The 18,395-nt window shown below is 45.9% G+C and overlaps 1 protein-coding gene across 1 annotated transcript in view; it reads right to left on the bottom strand.

The window, feature by feature from the left end:
* Positions 1–18,395, bottom strand: part of PMPCB (peptidase, mitochondrial processing subunit beta) — a 221,121-nt gene that overhangs the window by 17,145 nt on the left and 185,581 nt on the right. Inside the window, exon 12 of the mRNA XM_069229689.1 lies at positions 12,497–12,572. Coding sequence (XP_069085790.1) covers positions 12,497–12,572 — 76 coding nt within the window. The remainder of the gene's footprint in view (positions 1–12,496; positions 12,573–18,395) is intronic.

Here is an 18,395-nt window from a genome sequence, read left to right as displayed (position 1 = left end):
GGGCCTCTCAGACTAGCAGCCTGATCAGAGGATGCTCATGAGTTCTGGTTACTGCATTCTTCTGGCCCAATCCAGAGCCACCAGAGTGAGTTGGACTCAGTAATTCCTGATCTTTAGAACTCATGGCAGGAGAGGAAGGGGCATGAAGATGTACAAGGTTTCCCTCATTCAATTTCAGCTGGAATGTGTCACTTTACAAATGTACTTGCGGTACCTCCAACACACAAAACTGTTGACCATGCATGTTCTCAACAGTCTTGAAAAGTTCTAGCCAAGGTTCTTGCCAGTGGTGGAAGACATCCTGTGCCATCTCTGGACATAGCTGTCACTCTGATCCACCAGACATCTATTTGGTTCATCTGCCCTTCTATTCAGGGACCCTGCCAGGTGATTTGTCATCAGGATGACACTCTGACACTGCAACCACCTCCAGCGAGGCAAGGGCTTTGCAAAAGACCTGGGATCACCCTTGCCCTACTAGTTGCAGTACCAAACGGCAGTGGCATTGCCCATGAGAACCTGCACCCTTGGTGGACGGCCTTCAGAACCAAAAGTATGACCCACATCTCTAGCAGACTGATGTGAATTTGGCCCTCCACCAGAGTCCACAGACCTGATCTCCACCTTCACCAACTCAGCCGTAATGCTTCTGTCACTGCTCAGTGGGGAAGGGAGAGAGGCCTGCAGCTGGACAGATTGTTGTGGATCATCCACGACTGCAGATCCCGAGCGGTCTCTGACAAGATATAGATGGTGATGGAAAGGCAGCCTCCATGCTGGGCCCACTTGGATTTCAGTTTCCACTGCAGGGGTATTATAGCAACACAACTGATGAGGGGTGATACCCCACCAAACCGGTCTCAGGATGCTTGTTTCTGGTCCAAGGAGGACCTATCCTGGCCGTTCTGGTTAAAATATTCCCATGGGAAGCAGGATCAAGATTGATTTGCATATGGCTGGGTTCAAACTGGGGTGGTGTAGAGAGCAAAAAAAAAACAATGGATTTAACCCAGATCTGTGACTAGGCCTGAATGTTTGATAATATTCAGTATTGTTTTGTGTTGCTATTCACTGCAGGGATCCCATGTGCCTTAGTGTAGTCAACAAGGAGGCTGCAAGAAGCCTCATAGCCTCCCTCACCCAGATCCAAGAATTGAACATCTGGATCATAGCTCAAATCTCCTGGACTTGCTGCTCCAGAAGGAAAGCCCTAAACTGCACCCTGCACAGGATTACCCAAGTGAATGGAAACCTTTGAGAAGGAATCTGTTAGTTTATAGTGAAATCCAACGATGTTAGGAATTGTTCTGTCACCCGGTTGTTGTCTACAACAGAGGCAAATCTGCCTTCAGCAGTCAGTCTGCGGTATGGGAATCACTATTGTGAACACCTGAGGGATGTTGAAGCTGAAGGAGAGCACAGTAAACTGTAAATGCTCCAGTTCTAACTTGAACTGCAGGGGATGCCTGTGTGACTGCAGGACAGGTATACAAAAATGTAAGTCCACTGACAGCATCCGTCGTCTGTGTTCAAAACACAGAGGATCTGGGCCAACATGGCCATCTTGAATCTGTCCTTCCAGAGGAATGCACTGAGGACAGTGATCCAATATAGCCCCGTGGCCCCCAGCCTTTTTCAGAACAAGGAAATAACGAAGAGTAACAACCCCTACCTCTGTCAGAGTGTAAGGAAATGCCTCCTTGGCATGGTTACCCCCCTGACTTTTTGCCTTTGCTGATGCTACGTTTTGAATTGAAAGTGTGCTGAGGCCTGCTAACCAGGCCCCAGCACCAGTGTTCTTTCCCTAACCTGTACTTTTGTATCCACAATTGGCACACCCTGGCATCCAGGTAAGTCCCTTGTAACTGGTACCTCTGGTACCAAGGACCCTGATGCCAGGGAAGGTCTCTAAGGGCTGCAGCATGACTTATGCCACCCTGGAGACCCCTCACTCAGCACAGACACACTGCTTGCCAGCTTGTGTGTGCTGGTGAGAACAAAATGAGTAAGTCGACATGGCACTCCCCTCAGGGTGCCATGCCAGCCTCTCACTGCCTATGCAAGTATAGATAAGTCACCCCTCTAGCAGGCCTTACAGCCCTAAGGCAGGGTGCACTATACCATAGGTGAGGGCACCAGTGCATGAGCACTGTGCCCCTACAGTGTCTAAGCCAAACCTTAGACATTGTAAGTGCAGGGTAGCCATAAGAGTATATGGTCTGGGAGTTTGTCAAACACGAACTCCACAGCACCATAATGGCTACACTGAAAACTGAGAAGTTTGGTATCAAACTTCTCAGCACAATGAATGCACACTGATGCCAGTGTACATTTTATTGTGAAACACACCCCAGAGGGCACCTTAGAGGTGCCCCCTGAAACTGTATACAACTATCTGTGTAGGCTGACTGGTTCCAGCAGCCTGCCACACTAGAGACATGTTGCTGGCCCCATGGGGAGAGTGCCTTTGACACTCTGAGGCCAATAACAAAGCCTGCACTGGGTGGAGATGCTAACACCTCCCCCAGGCAGGAGCTGTAACACCTGGCGGTGAGCCTCAAAGGCTCACCCCTTTGTTCCAGCACCGCAGGACACTCCAGCTAGTGGAGTTGCCCGCCCCCTCCGGCCACGGCCCCCACTTTTGGCGGCAAGGCCGGAGGAAATAATGAGAATAACAAGGAGGAGTCACTGGCCAGTCAGGACAGCCCCTAAGGTGTCCTGAGCTGAAGTGACTAACTTTTAGAAATCCTCCATCTTGCCGATGGAGGATTCCCCCAATAGGGATAGGAATGTGACCCCCCTCCCCTTGGGAGGAGGCACAAAGAGGGTGTACCCACCCTCAGGGCTAGTAGCCATTGGCTACTAACCCCCCCCCCAGACCTAAACACGCCCTTAAATTTAGTATTTAAGGGCTTCCCTGAACCTAAAGATTTAGATTCCTGCAACTTACCGAAGAAGAAGACTGCTGAGCGGAAAACCCCCGCACAAGAAGAAAGAAGACACCAACTGCTTTGGCCCCAGTCCTACCGGCCTATCTCCTGCCTTCTAAAGAAACCTGCTCCAGCGACGCTTTCTCCAGGACCAGCGACCTTTGAATCCTCAGAGGACTGCCCTGCTTCAAGAGGAACAAGAAACTCCCGAGGACAGCGGCCCTGTTCCAAAAAGACTGCAACTTTGTTTCAGAGGAGCAGATTTAAAGACCCCTGCAATCCCCGCAAGAAGCGTGAGACTTGCAACACTGCACCCGGCGACCCCGACTCGTAGAGAACCAACACCTCAGGGAGGACCCTCCGGTGACTCCGAGACTGTGAGTAAACAAAGTTGTCCCCCCTGAGCCCCCACAGCGACGCCTGCAGAGGGAATCCCCAGGCTCCCCCTGACCGCGACTGCCTGACTCTAAAATCCCGACGGCTGGAAAAGACCCTGCACCCGCAGCCCCCAGCACCTGAAGGATCGGAACTTCAGTGCAGGGGTGACCCCCAGGAGGCCCTCTCCCTTGCCCAGGTGGTGGCTACCCCGAGGAGCCCCCCCCCCCCCCCTTGCCTGCATCGCTGAAGAGACCCCTTGGTCTCCCATTGAAAACCCGACGCGTGTTTGCACACTGCACCCGGCCGCCCCAGTGCCGCTGAGGGTGTACTTTTTGTGTGAGCTTGTGTCCCCCCCGGTGCCCTACAAAACCCCCCGGTCTGCCCTCCGAAGACGCGGGTACTTACCTGCTGGCAGACTGGAACTGGGGCACCCCCTTCTCTCCATTGAAGCCTATGTGTTTTGGGCACCTCTTTGACCTCTGCACCTGACCGGCCCTGAGCTGCTGGTGTGGTACCTTTGGGGTTGCTCTGAACCCCCAACGGTGGGCTACCTTGGACCCAAATCTGACACTTGTAGGTGATTTACTTACCTGCTAAAACTAACAATACTTTACCTCCCCCAGGAACTGTGAAAATTGCACTGTGTCCACTTTTAAAACAGCTATTTGAGTTTTATGTGCAAAGTATATATGCTACTGTAATTATTCAAAGTTCCTAAAGTACTTAGCTGCAATACCTTTCAAATTAGATATTACATGTAGAATTTGAACCTGTGGTTCTTAAAATAAACTAAGAAAAGATATTTTTATATAACAAAACCTATTGGCCTGGATTTGTCTCTGAGTGTGTGTTTCTCATTTATTGCCTGTGTGTATGTACAACAAATGCTTAACACTCCTCCTTTGATAAGCCTACTGCTCGACCACACTACCACAAAATAGTGGCAAAAAGAGATAATACTAATGCTCTATCTTACCTCTAAGGGGAACCCTTGGACTCTGTGCATACTATTCCTTACTTTGAAATAGTGCATACAGAGCCAACTTCCTACACAGAGTCTTGGACCTTCTCTATATATGAACTTTTAAATGCCTTTTTTTTATGCAATTCTTTTATTTGTAAGGAATAGACCGAAGATGTATAAAAATGTTCACTGCTATTTAAAACTGGCCATTCCTTCTATATCAGGAAATGTGTGTAGCAACCATATGAATATTCCAAGTTCAATGGGTCTCATGAAAAACTATTTTGATACAACTACCCCTGCCTTTCTCAGAGTCTGGGTCTTTCTCCATGGCACCCTTGCAGAGCAACGGGTGCACCCCCTGAAAGATGATGGACAGATTCTCCTCTGAAATCCCTTTTGGTATGGAGGTATATTGGGCGACGAGAAAAGAAAAGGTAGGGCATAACAGTTAGCAAGACTCATTTGTTGTATGTGAGGAATTGCCAACCTGGGAGGAAATGCCAATCGTGCCTCCCACTGTGTGGACAAAAGCTGCTAAGACAAAAGAATGGTTTGTTGGCCAATGTATCAGGGAAGGAAGAGTTGGAAAAACTGGTGCCCTGCTGGTACACCATCCCCGAAATGACGGGGTTGTCTTATACATCACTGGTTGTGAAGGATGTCTCTGTCTATACTCCAGCTATCTGGAACAGCCACTAAATTTATTAAACTGGGGCAGGAATTATTTTTGCAGGGGCAACATCCCGAAGGAACGTTTAGTAGCTCGGTCTTTAAAACAGTCCAAAGCAGAGTCCACCTCCTCATAGAAATGGCCCATCAAAGGACATGACCATCTGTGAAACCCGCACATCTCTGGGTTAGAGTTAGTTAGCATGAAGTCTGGTTGCACTTTCATTATTTCATAGTGCAACAGCAGTCAAGTTCAGGCAGATGTCATTTCAGGATCAGACATAGGTGTCAGCACTGAGTCTTCCTCTGGCACAGGCATTGGGGTGGCGGGAACTGCGTGGAATCTGGGGCTGGTGTGGAAGTCTGACCCAGTTGTGAGTCCTAAGAGGAGAGGCGGTGCTGGTGAAATGACCCACTGTGGAACCACACTAGAGACCTCTATAGTTCATTGGGGGCTGCAGGCCTGCTGTATAAGCCAGAAGCGCACTGAAAATGTGATGCATGGCCTCTTTGAAGGCCTTGATCTATGGTGTCAAGATAGTCTGGGAAATTAAGAACTCAGCTAGGTGTCTGTTGACCTCAAAAGGGTGAGACACGCAGCTCAAATCCCTCCAGTCTTGTCTTTGGAGTCTGAGTGGTAGGTGGGCATTGCTTTTTATGCTAGTTTTGGACCTGAACTTACCAGAAGACAAAGCGGGAAGTGGAATGGTCACAGGAACAGCAGCATGGTCGTGATGGACTCAGGAGCCCTTAAATCCTGGCCCTTATTCAAGTCGGCAGGTTCCTGGCAGCATGAAAAGAAAGTAGGACTGCCAAGCTGAACCCCCAGCAGAGAAGAAGAAAGACGCAAACTGAGTTGGCCCAGGCCTACCGGCCTGTCTCCTGCTTCAAAGAACCTGCAACAAGAAAGCAATGCATTCTGCTGGACCAGCAACTTCTGCCAAGCTCCAGAGGACTGCCCTGCATCACCAAGGACCAAGAGCTCCCCTGGACAGCGGCCCTGTCCAATAAGAAACTACAACTAAGGACTTAAAAGCCTCCCCAGATCTGCCAGTCCTGACCACTCTGCACCAGACGCCTGTGTCCAGATGGCCCAACCGGTTAAAGAAGATCATCAGGCAATTCAGAGCAAGTGCCCACCCTGGGCTGACCTCTCCTGCCCCTCACAATGGCGCCTGCAGTGTGAATCCAGAGGACCCCTCTGACCCCCGTAAGCGCCTGACGAAGATATCAGACACTTCAAGGCCTAGGGGCTAAGGGTGCAGTGTACCTTTGAGAACCCGACCACCAGTGCAGCAACGTTCAGCAGGCGGCCCTCCTACTTCTCCAGCATGTGGTTTTCCCGAACTGACCCCCTGGACTCAGCCTGCAGCATCCAAGTGACCCACGGGTCCCCTCACAGAAAAGCAATGGGAGCCAGACGCTCTGCTTGCACCATGCACCAGCCCGCCCCTGTGCACCGAGTGTGTGTGTGTTTGGGGTCTACTTGTAGCCCCCCGATGCTCCTCTAAACCCCCCAGGTCTGCCCTCTGAAGATACTGGTATTTACCTGCCAGCAGGTCTGAAACAGAGTGCCCCTAAACCTTATAAGAGCCCATGTTAAATTTGCCTCAACTTTGACCTCTGCACCGGGCTGGCCCCGTCTTGCTGGTGGTGTGTGTTTGGGGTTAGCTTTAACCCCAACCTATAGACGTCCTAACCCTCGGAGACTGGAACTGTAAGTCCAGTACTAACCTGTAAATTGTACTAACTTTTCTTACCCCCCATAAAGTGTTTCTGAAAATTGCAGTCAACAGATTATTGCCATTTATTCTTAAACTGTATAACTCACTGATTAAAAAGTCAAATTTATATGTGAAATACATATTTATTAATGTACTTACCTGAAACTTGAATCTTGTGGTTCTAGAACTAAATTAAGAAAATGTATTTTTGCTCTATAAAAACCATTGTCTGTGTGTGTTCAACAAACGCTTTGCAATACCCTCTGATAGACCTAACTGCTTGACCACACTACCACAAAAGAGAGCATTAGTATTATCTACTTTAGCCTCTGGGGAACCCCTGGACACTGTGCACACTATATCTCATTTTTATATAGTATATATAGAGCCAGCTTCCTACATCAAGGAATAGCAAAAGATCAACCCTGACAAATGGATTATAAAATTATCTGGAATGGTTATTGTATAGAACTGCTAAGAGCAACCCCAAACATAAAACCAAAGACAAAAGATTATGGTTACTATAGTAGGTAGAGGACACCCTAAAAAACATGCCATAGACTCAGGAAAACCAAGCAGTGTACTCAGCCTACTTCCTAATTCCAAAGCTGAACAATAGTCTTAAACGCATCAAAAATCTGCACACCTTAAACAAATTAATAAAAATGCAAAAGTTCAAAATGACCACGCTACAAGTGGTCATCCATAGCCAGCAGAAATTAGACTAAGTGGCAACCATAAACTCTCAAGACAGCCATTCTAACCGCTGTGATTTCTTTATGTAACGTTAGTGAGCTGCAAGCAATGACAACACAGGAACCATACTAAAGAGGGTGGCTATAAGGACAAACCCACAGATTTTTCCAAAGGTTATCTCACATATTAATGTCACCCAAACATTGAAGTACCAACCATCTTCCAAAACGCTAAGATATAAACAGAATCATTCTGATAGATGCTTCTAACTACAGAATCCTCATCTTTCAAAAATGACCAGGGCTGAGGCTGGAATCTGAGGTTTTTCTAGCAAAACTCCCCTGCCCGCTAGTTGGTGCAGTGCGACTCTGCATTGATTCTATACTGCCACCGAATTGATGGAGTTGAGCCACATATAATTAACACCACTGAGCACTGATGTCAGTTCCTTTTTTTGTGCCTTCCAATGGAAATCCAGAACTCCCCTCTCACCGACCGCTCCCAAAATGAAATATAGTGCGAAAGTGAGCAATGCTCCCTCCTAAATCCACAGGCTGCAAATCATGCTATGACTACAGTAAACAAATGTCATTCATAATGCTGCACGAGGAGTGTCTTGGGTGTTTGGGCTCAGGGTATGACTTCAGTTGCATAATGTGTCTCTCCCCCATGTACCTGAAGGCGATCCGTTTGTTGGAGTCCTCCCTACAGTCCATCAAGCAGAGACTGGTGTTGGTTCTCACGGACAATAATATTGACCTGGAGTAGTGCAGGAATTTGGCTCTTCATATGATATATCAAAAAGAGTTATATTGTGCAAAAAGTTCATGGGTTCCCTTACTAGAGAACAAGGGCTTGCTCTAGCAATCCCAAAGTGCTCTTTTAGGGGGTAGTGTAGCCGAGCAGCCTTACACTTAACAGAGAGGAGTGTTAAACATTTACCATAGGCACACAGTCAATAAATGAGACACATGACTCAAGATGGAGATCCACACCAATTTACAAAAATAAGTATCTTTATAAATGTTTAGGCACCAGAATCAATACGATCAAGTAAGTATGTTTTGCAGTAGAAATACTTTCAGGTTTCAAAAGTCCACGCTTAGTGCATATTTCAGATGCAGCAATGGTGTCCTAAGAAGGGAAGACAAGTACTGCGTACAGGAATAGTACAACTTACAGGACCAATCTCCTAGACTTAAGGTAAGTATGGAGCAAGGTCCAAGGCCACACCAACAGTTAACACGGGGCAGCCGGGTGCAGAACAGTGTTGGGTGCCCAATGTTAGTCTATGGGGATCAGTCCAGTTACAAAGAGGCTGCAGGTTTGGACTGGGAGGCCAGTCAGGATGAAGCAACAAGTGGGCTCAGCTTTCACAATTTTCGAGGACGTGGGGACACCTTAGGTCCTCTTCTTTACTGGCCATGGGTGACGGGTGCAGAGGTGCGAGGTGTCAGGCTTTTGTCTCAGGGAGCACTCGTGGTTGAGGCAGTCGGTGGGCAGAGGCTACAGGCTGCATCAGCGGATCCACAGTGGGTAAATCCAAGGTGGGCTTTGTCTCTGGAGGGCCGGTGGACCACGCTGGCACTGTTGGTCCACTTCAACTCGGTCTAGGCAGCAGGGGTGCAGTGGTGCTTTCAGGTGTCAGTTTTCAGAGGTCCGGAGTACTGGCAGTTCTCTATGGGTGCCTGCAAGATGCAGGGAAGGAGCTCCACGAGTTCCTAGGTCTTTGTTGAAGGCAGGCAGTCGTCCCAGGCTTTTGGAAGCACAACAGCTTGCAAGAGGAGATGGCTTTGGCGCAATTCGAAAGGGCAGCAGACGGACGACAGGGCTGGGTTTCTTACTCAGTCTTTGTTATTGCAGCTCTTGGTGTTTTCCTTCATAGGTCAGCAGAAATCTGTTTTCGTATTGCCATGGGCTCCCCTAAATACTGAATTTTAGGACACTTAGGGGAATGTAGGGTATCAGCCAATGGGCTACCCACCCTTTGGCTTACTACACCTCCTATATGACCACTTCCTGTGGGAAGTGGGCATAGCCCAGCCCTACAGTTCCTAGTTCTGCCTTCACCAACATGGCAGACTTTCCAAAGTTGTGTTCACAAAAGGCAGTTCACTATAGGGGTGTGACTGGCCTGAGAGTTGGGCACGCATCTGACTACTAATTTTCCTGCCTGTCCAGATGCCAAATGGGTCCTGGAGCAGGGGGATCTGCCTTTTTCCTTTGAGAGGAGCCAGATCTGCATACCAAGGGTGGTAGGGACTTTGAAGTCCCCTGCCTTGTAATGCAGATTTGCAGGTCATCCCAGGTCGGGTGTGTAAACACCTAACAGAGCAGGTTTTGTTCCTGACTGCCCGGGCGGAAAGGCTCTCATCCTTGGGGTCAGAAGCATATCTGGTGCTGGCAGGCTGGCTAATACTAGTCAGTCAGCACACCAGTAGTTGCCAAATTGTCATGGGGAACCGCTAAGGGGTCCTCTGGGTGCACGTATTAATAAATCCATTACTGGAATCAGTTAGGGTTTATTAATATGATTAGTTTGATACCAAAGATCCCTATTTTCACTCACTATATTTAAGAATCAACAAAGACCTAGCAGGGTCATATCTGCTCTTGTAGATATGCCCTCACATGTAATATAATGCACCCTGCTTAGGGCTGGAAAGCCTTCTTAAGGGGTAACTTACACATGTTGCACACAGTGTTAGGGGACAAGGCACACAGGCTGTGTGCGATGTCGTGTTTTCATTTTTAGCTGCATCAAGACATGTAGCCTGCATGTGCTAGGTGAGGGGTCCCCAAGGGTGGCACAATACACGTTGCAGACTTTTGGGACCCTCTTTGGTACCCATCGCCTAGGTGCCAGGGGTACCATTACTAGGGACTAACGGGGGCAAAGGGCTTGCCAATTGGAGAACAATTGCACAGTTTCAGGGAAAGAGATCTGGCACTGCTGACCTGGTTAGCAGGAACCCAGTGCACTTTCAATCAAAACTGCATCAATTAGCAGGCAAAAAGTGGGGGTTACTATGTCAAAAAGGGGCACTTTCCTACAAGTGCTGTAGCAAACCGGGCAGAGTGGGGTCCTGTGCCACGTGGCCATTGGTCTCTGAGATTCGTGGTGTGCCAGGGCATTTCCCTGATCAAACACCACCTAGTAGAAACCTTAAATGCCAGGGTGGATAAGCTCAGACACGAACGTCTAGTGGCTCTCACATGGCATCTAAATCCCAAGATTGAGCAGGGCATCTTCTGGCAGTGGGGAGAACTCTGGCAAGATCTTCATGGCAGGGCAGAGAACTAACTGCCAGGGTCAACACTATTGCACATTGGAGTTTCTGCGAAGAAGCTCACTTAGAGATGGATTCGGGGTGGAATGGAACACGGGACTCTTGTACGCCTTCCTCCTCAGAGTTCTAATAAAAAATCAGGCACAACCAGGCAAAGTCATTCTTGTGGCCTTGAAGCCAAAACCTGGGTGGCTTTTGGGCATGATCTTCTCAAAACAATAATAAAAAAAGATTTTAGCCAATGATAATTCAGGTATCATTGTTGATAGATTGAGTCGATATATCCTATCCCTGACAGGCCACCCAGCAGTTGTTGTGGCCTCTTTTTACCATCTCAAAAGGCACCAAGATAGAGCTGCACACTGGTACTGACAGTTGGGTATGCTCGGACATTAGTACATAGAAATGGCTCTTCTATGCAATTCTGCTTTGTCACTTCCAGGTTGGTACAGAGCAAACACATGTTCCATAGCACTACCTTGCAGCAAGCAGAAATATTGCTACAAAAACCTTTGTATCAAATCTGGTCCCTGGTGAATATTCTAAAGATGAGAATTCTGCAGCCAGATCTCCATTAGAAAAAGCATTACCAAAAGTAACTAACTTGCTCATCATGGACATGTCTGGATGCACCAACAAACCTTGCACATCAGATTAAGGAACGTAAAATGGTTCCAGGCTTAGACAGCAGGCCACAATCATTAGAGAAGGGTGGGGAACAATAAAGACATTCAAGGCAAAGCACATGAAAATTAGTTAACAGTCCCGATTAACATTTTTCATCAGTAGTGCACCCTACTTGACCAACATAAACTAAGTACCGGGGGTTTTGTTTCAGCCAAGTCCAAAAACTGACACAAATGAATGAGCTATCTTGTGAACTGAAGTAAAAAACTGGATATGTTGTCAAGGACACAAACACAGAAGAAATGCTGTGGTGTAATGCAGTTCAACAAGTGGGACTTAAAACAGAGCAAAGTTCATATGATTAAGTTACAAAAGCAAGTTATATTGGAGGGTGTGTGTTGACCAAGACCTCATAGTTTAAGAGCACACCTCAATCCTGTTCTTTTTTTGATCATGTGAGGTTTGAAAAAAAGGGCAAGAACAACCCTAAGGACTTTCATGATCAAGTTACCACTGTGCTCATTCAAATGTGCCTAATGCACTTTCTGTTTTACAAATAAGGGTTTGCTATTGAATCAAGTAAATAAACATAAAATATTTGTTACGAAAGTGCAGTTATCTTTATCATCGGATCATGAATATCTTCCTGGATAGCAATGCCCGTCTAGAAAACACTGCACTATTGAGCAATGGACTATCGACCACCTAGCTTCAAAGACATACAGCTAAGTCCCTCAGCAGACCCCACCCACACACAAGATATTACAAAGATCTATAGCTAGACCAAACTCATTTTAATTTCAAAGGAACCTCCTCAAGCCACTGCTACACATTTAACAAAACTCTTCTAACCGATACACAACCAAATGGTGGAATCCCAGAACAGCACAAAAATGTGTGCAGATTAAGAAGGCTCTACTGGTGTTAAACGCAGCTATGCAAATGCTGCTAATATATTTTACTTAATGTGAAATTTAACTTACGGTGCAAAGGAATTTAAAAGAGAAATTGGATGGGGGTAGTTTGCTGCTGTCAAATAAATTTACCTGAGACTCAATAGTTCATATTTGGCAGATATACTTTGTATGCACAGTGATATTATTTGATGACGAATATCTATCAGTTGTTCTGTTTTCTTAAATTAATAAAGGCATTTAAAAAGCAGTACGATTACATAGTTAAAGACTGATGATTTCAAGCAGAAGATAATCTTACCAACGGCAGCAATGGCCGGGCTCTTGTCGTATATATATTTTGTGCACACATCACGTATGGTTTTTGCATCAATTACCTGAAAAAAATAACATTAAATACATACATTCATTCTTCAGTTACCTTTTGGTTTTGTAACAAAACAGAGGTAGAAAAAGAGATTTAAGTGATGTGTGAAAATAAGTCCAAAGCAAATGGTGACCCACTATGCACTGGCATAACTACCCCAGCAGGTATTACTAGCTCCCACTAGTTTGCTTTACATGAAAGTTCTTTGTGACCTTGATTATTTTTACTGTTCACCATGGATTGTGCATGCATCCCATGCACAGGAGGGGTATTTTATCAGGGTGTTTAGTCTAATATTCACTAGTGCATGTCCCATCAAGCCCTATGTGCAGGACCAGATGATCAAAGGTGGAAAGCCATAACTACCAGCGTCACTCCTTCAGATGTCTTCTTCAGGGCAAATATTAAAGGGGCTTCTCAGTGGCTTACATTCTTGCAGCATAGTATGCATTTCTCTATAATGAATTGGTCAATAATTGCGTTTCTACTACGGTACACAACAAACAGATGATTCTAACTTCCATTTCGTAATTGTGCCTATACTTTGAAACTATTGTAACTTCAAAGGGGGAAATATGTTCTATAGTTATTATATCAGAATGTGGTGATTTCATACCCAGCTACTTCCAGAGAACCCTGTCCCAAGCATCAGCTGGAAAATTGTAAGTCTGTTTTTTTGTTGGTTTTCGGATTTTTTTTTTTTAAGTGCATAGCTGTGTTATTTTTAGGACACACCTAAGACAGTGCATGTGCTGTCTTTTGCGAGACATTGTTAGCTGACAGTGGGCTTAGAGCCCACCCATTACTTAACAATGGTTAGCTTTACTGTCACTCTCATTTGCTTGTTTCTTATTCAGCAGCTTCCATTGTCTTTACTTTTTCTTCTGGTGTTTTTCCCTTTCATGGAGCATGGGCCCATCACTTGTATACTTTTACAGCTCCGTTTTCAGGCGCTACAGTTTTTTTTCTTCTTTTATGTAAGCACTGTATGAGATAGCATGTTTTTTCCAGTGTTTTCCAGTGTCTGCCTTGTGTGCTTCGTATTTGTCATTCTCGTACGTGTGCTTTTTCCCACCATCCCTCCCTCAGTTGCTCTTCTTAGTTGCCCACATGTCCATAAAATGACAAGATGGCTGCATCATAGCGCTTTTTTTAATAACATTATTTTCATCACGCTGTTTACAGCAGGGCAAAAAATCCTTGTTAAAACCAATAGGCCTCAAGGCGCAATCTACTGGGTTTGCCAATGCTGGATTGCTGTGCCAGGGTTTCTCTTCAATCATTGTTTTATCTTTTTTTGTATTTAAAGGGAAAAGCTTTTAGCTGATGAGATTTTAAATACATGTACTTTTACAATGTGATCGCTAGCCCAAGAAGTTATCTAATATGGTTCCTTGTAATTCTTGCTTAGTTTGGAGAGACAAAGATTTTAGTTCAAAATGTTGCAAGTCCCTTAAGCGCTTAATAATGATGTAAACTATCATAACTGTAAGGCATCATAAGTTAATTACTGCTCCTTCCATCTAGTAGGTGTAGGACTTTCACTCTCCTAAAGTTTTCAGACACCTCAAATCTTCTGTACGCGAAAACACGTTACCTGAGTACATTTTAGTTAAAATTATATGAAACTGTGTTCTGTATTTTGACATATATGTCTTGTAGGACCTACCCCAATATTATACCTTTGCTTTGTTGCTCATGAAGGTCTCTGGCCATATAATTCGTTATTCATTTTCAATAGTTGATGCATTTATTTTCATTTCTGTGCACTTGTGTGTTAAATTTGAGGGTTCTAATGGAATGCATCTAGTTAAATACGTATTTCAATTCGGACAGCTTTTTATTTTTTTATTTTTAGAAAAGGTATAGCGCTATAGTCTTCAACACAGATTGCAAGTGAATTCTCGGGTCATTTCTCCCAACAGACATCATGCTGATGAGGTTTACTGTTCTCACAATAGATTATTTGAGTGGTATAAAATGGCCGTTCACAGCCCTCTCCATGGGAGAGGCCAGACTTCGAAGACAATTCCATGACAGCAGAGCAGCACCACTCCTAACAAACCGAGCCACATCAAAGTCACGATCTCTTAACAGTTGTTCTGCAGAGACATAATTTATTCGCCTTCCAGACAGGCTTCAAATTGGAATAAAAAACAATGAAGTTCCACATGTGTGTTGACTTCGAGCCCTCCTGATGGTACACCCTGGATGCCAATTATTAGATATAAAAGGGTCCATAAGAAGGCACCATATAACGTGTGATCTACTTTCATGATATTTACATTTTATGTTTGGTAATGCCTACAATGTTTTTGATTTCTGCAATTAAATGTTTGCATTTATTCTGCACTAAAATTCGCTTGAAATAAAGCCTTTAAAAATGACAGTGTGGATTTCTTATTTCTTCCGGGAGCTGGAATTCATGCTTGGGGAACTAATCTGAGATGACGCATAGCCCCTAGTAAATTAAAGCTGGCGGTGGGATGGGGAGAACGGAGATTCCCCTCGTTCGAATCGTATACCTTGCGGCCAAAACTGAGTGGGTATTTCACAGGCTTGTGGGTAAAATTCTATTTGAAACCAGCATGGGCGACCAGCCCTCGTCCCTCGACAACTTCAGTCAGCTCCTATTGCCCACTATTAAAATGCAGCGCTCCTGGTCGCTGCATGTATGGGTAGCCTGTAAATGCCTCACCTGCATGTTCTAACTGTCATGCCTTGTCCAACCATATGCTCTCACGATTCCCCTCCGGGACCTACCAAGATTCCTTGGGTTCTTTACGGCTAAAGACCTTATCTACATGGCGCGATAACTCCATTGACGCAGTGGGCAACGGATTTCAAGACCATCGTCTATTAACCTTTGACCAGTTTTAACAAGACTATGAAATACACCTCCGCCTCGCACCCCATTACTTTTTTTTACGGACAGCATGCCAACTCTTATGGGGCACAGTAAACAAAGAACCCCCCCATGCAGTCATACACACCCTGTACACCATAGGCGCCAGGCGCTATTTAATCACATATATGTATAAAGCCATCAGGGAACATGTGGGGGTCTCTTTGACATCCCACCGGCGAACATCGGAAAATGACTTTGCACTCCCCTTACACAATTCTGAATATAACACAGCTCTAAAGCCCCCACATATTGTCACTAGTAATGCATGGTTTAAAAACATACATGATACTTCATAGGTTCTACCTAACACCTTTCAGGCTGAACCGCATATTCCCAGTGGCACACCTCACCTGCCCTAGATGTCAGTCCAAAGCAGCCAATCTCCAACACAAGCGATGGACATTCCCACCCTAGCTCATTATTGGCATGTCTTACACATGACGCCCTTGGCACTATCACCGAGCTCACTATCTTGAACACATGGGAAGGAACTGTCCTGGAAATCTACAAATGGAGGGGAAAAAAATCACAAAGCACGATTCACAAACCTAGCCCTTTTGTTAGCTAAACAGACCCTCAAACTACAATGGAGAGCCAACCAACCCCCATCGGCCTCACTGACACAAAGGGGCTCCATTGGGTGGAAGTAGAGAGTTTCACCTTAAATTATGAGGAAGCCTGACACCTCCGTAAAAGACATAGCGGCGGAATGGCACACCATGCTCACTCAATTTTGAGAACTGGTGTGTGAGGATACCCTCATGAAAAACTAGTGATAGACTATCATTTTGCCCTACACCTGGTTCACAGGCCTGATCGCAGATGAACCACACACACATCAGGTTTGGAATATTATCATATAAGTGGCAAGACCGGAGCCATGCTCTTCAAATTCCCAAGTAGGTCTTCATAGAAAAGACTCATAGGCATTAGGTGCCTCAAGGCGGGTGGATAAGTTTCCCTGTGACACTTCCAGTAATAGCTGAATGAGAGTTGCCATTTATCACAAAACTGGCAGTGTGTGGTTGTCTCAAGATCATTATATTTACAAGATGGATTTGATCAGCCACTGAATGATTAAAATCACTGAATCATACAATCATTATTAATACTTTTCTCCGTTGACCTAGGCAGTACGAGTTTTAATTGTGTTTTCTAGTTGTTATTCAGGGCATATATAGCGGGAACGGCTCTATGATTAAAGGTTCTATGATGAAGTTGGGACTCAAAACTGGATTTTTCATCAGCATGGATTGCATTCACGATGTTTGGATGTGATACACTGTATTCTGTGGTTGCCCTTTACCTCTTGAAGATAGGTTCTAAAGCAAGTATGAAGAGTTGGCAAGACAGGAAACAGCCTTGTCGGACCAACCCAAGGAGGAGGAATCTTCTGCATGTTCTTCCATCAAAAAGGAGGCAAGCTTTATGGTCCACATAAAGAAATGTGATGAGTGCAATGCATTTCCTCTGTAAACCATGTCTTTTTAGTACATGGACGAGATATGTTCATTGCACACTACTGAAGACATTCTCTGCATCTAGGCAGCACTGCACCATTTCTGCCAGTACTTCTTTTAGGTTATACCCTCATGTCTGGCAGAAGTGTTGTAGGAAGTTGGCTCTGTATGTGCTATTTCAAAGTAAGGAATAGCATGCACAGAGTCCAAGGGTTCCCCTTAGAGGTAAAATAGTGGTAAAAATAGATAATACTAATGCTCTATTTTGTGGTAGTGTGGTCGAGCAGTAGGCTTATCCAAAGAGTAGTGTTAAGCATTTGTTGTACATACACAAGACAATAAATGAGGTACACACACTCAGAGACAAATCCAGCCAATAGGTTTTTATATAGAAAAATATCTTTTCTTAGTTTATTTTAAGAACCACAGGTTCAAATTCTACATGTAATATCTCATTCGAAAGGTATTGCAGGTAAGTACTTTAGGAACTTCAAATCATCAAAATTGCATGTATACTTTTCAAGTTATTCACAAATAGCTGTTTTAAAAGTGGACACTTAGTGCAATTTTCACAGTTCCTAGGGGAGGTAAGTTTTGGTTAGTTTTACCAGGTAAGTAAGACACTTACAGGGTTCAGTTCTTGGTCCAAGGTAGCCCACCGTTGGGGGTTCAGAGCAACCCCAAAGTCACCACACCAGCAGCGCAGGGCCGGTCAGGTGCAGAGTTCAAAGTGGTGCCCAAAACGCATAGGCTAGAATGGAGAGAAGGGGGTGCCCCGGTTCCGGTCTGCTTGCAGGTAAGTACCCGCGTCTTCGGAGGGCAGACCAGGGGGGTTTTGTAGGGCACCGGGGGGGACACAAGTCCACACAGAAATTTCACCCTCAGCAGCGCGGGGGCGGCCGGGTGCAGTGTAGAAACAAGCGTCGGGTTTGTAATGGAAGTCAATGGGAGATCTAGGGATCTCTTCAGCGCTGCAGGCAGGCAAGGGGGGGGTTCCTCGGGGAAACCTCCACTTGGGCAAGGGAGAGGGACTCCTGGGGGTCACTTCTCCAGTGAAAGTCCGGTCCTTCAGGTCCTGGGGGCTGCGGGTGCAGGGTCTCTCCCAGGCGTCGGGACTTTAGGTTCAAAGAGTCGCGGTCAGGGGAAGCCTCGGGATTCCCCTCTGCAGGCGGCGCTGTGGGGGCTCCGGGGGGACAGGTTTTGGTACTCACAGTATCAGAGTAGTCCTGGGGTCCCTCCTGAGGTGTCGGGTCTCCACCAGCCGAGTCAGGGTCGCCGGGTGCAGTGTTGCAAGCCTCACGCTTCTTGCGGGGAGCTTGCAGGGTTCTTTAAAGCTGCTGGAAACAAAGTTGCAGCCTTTCTTGGAGCAGGTCCGCTGTCCTCGGGAGTTTCTTGTCTTTTCGAAGCAGGGGCAGTCCTCAGAGGATGTCGAGGTCGCTGGTCCCTTTGGAAGTCGTCGCTGGAG

This window comes from Pleurodeles waltl, chromosome 4_1 (genome assembly GCF_031143425.1).
Source record: "Pleurodeles waltl isolate 20211129_DDA chromosome 4_1, aPleWal1.hap1.20221129, whole genome shotgun sequence".
Lineage (NCBI taxonomy): Eukaryota > Metazoa > Chordata > Amphibia > Caudata > Salamandridae > Pleurodeles > Pleurodeles waltl.
This window is presented reverse-complemented; position numbering and strand designations above follow the sequence as displayed.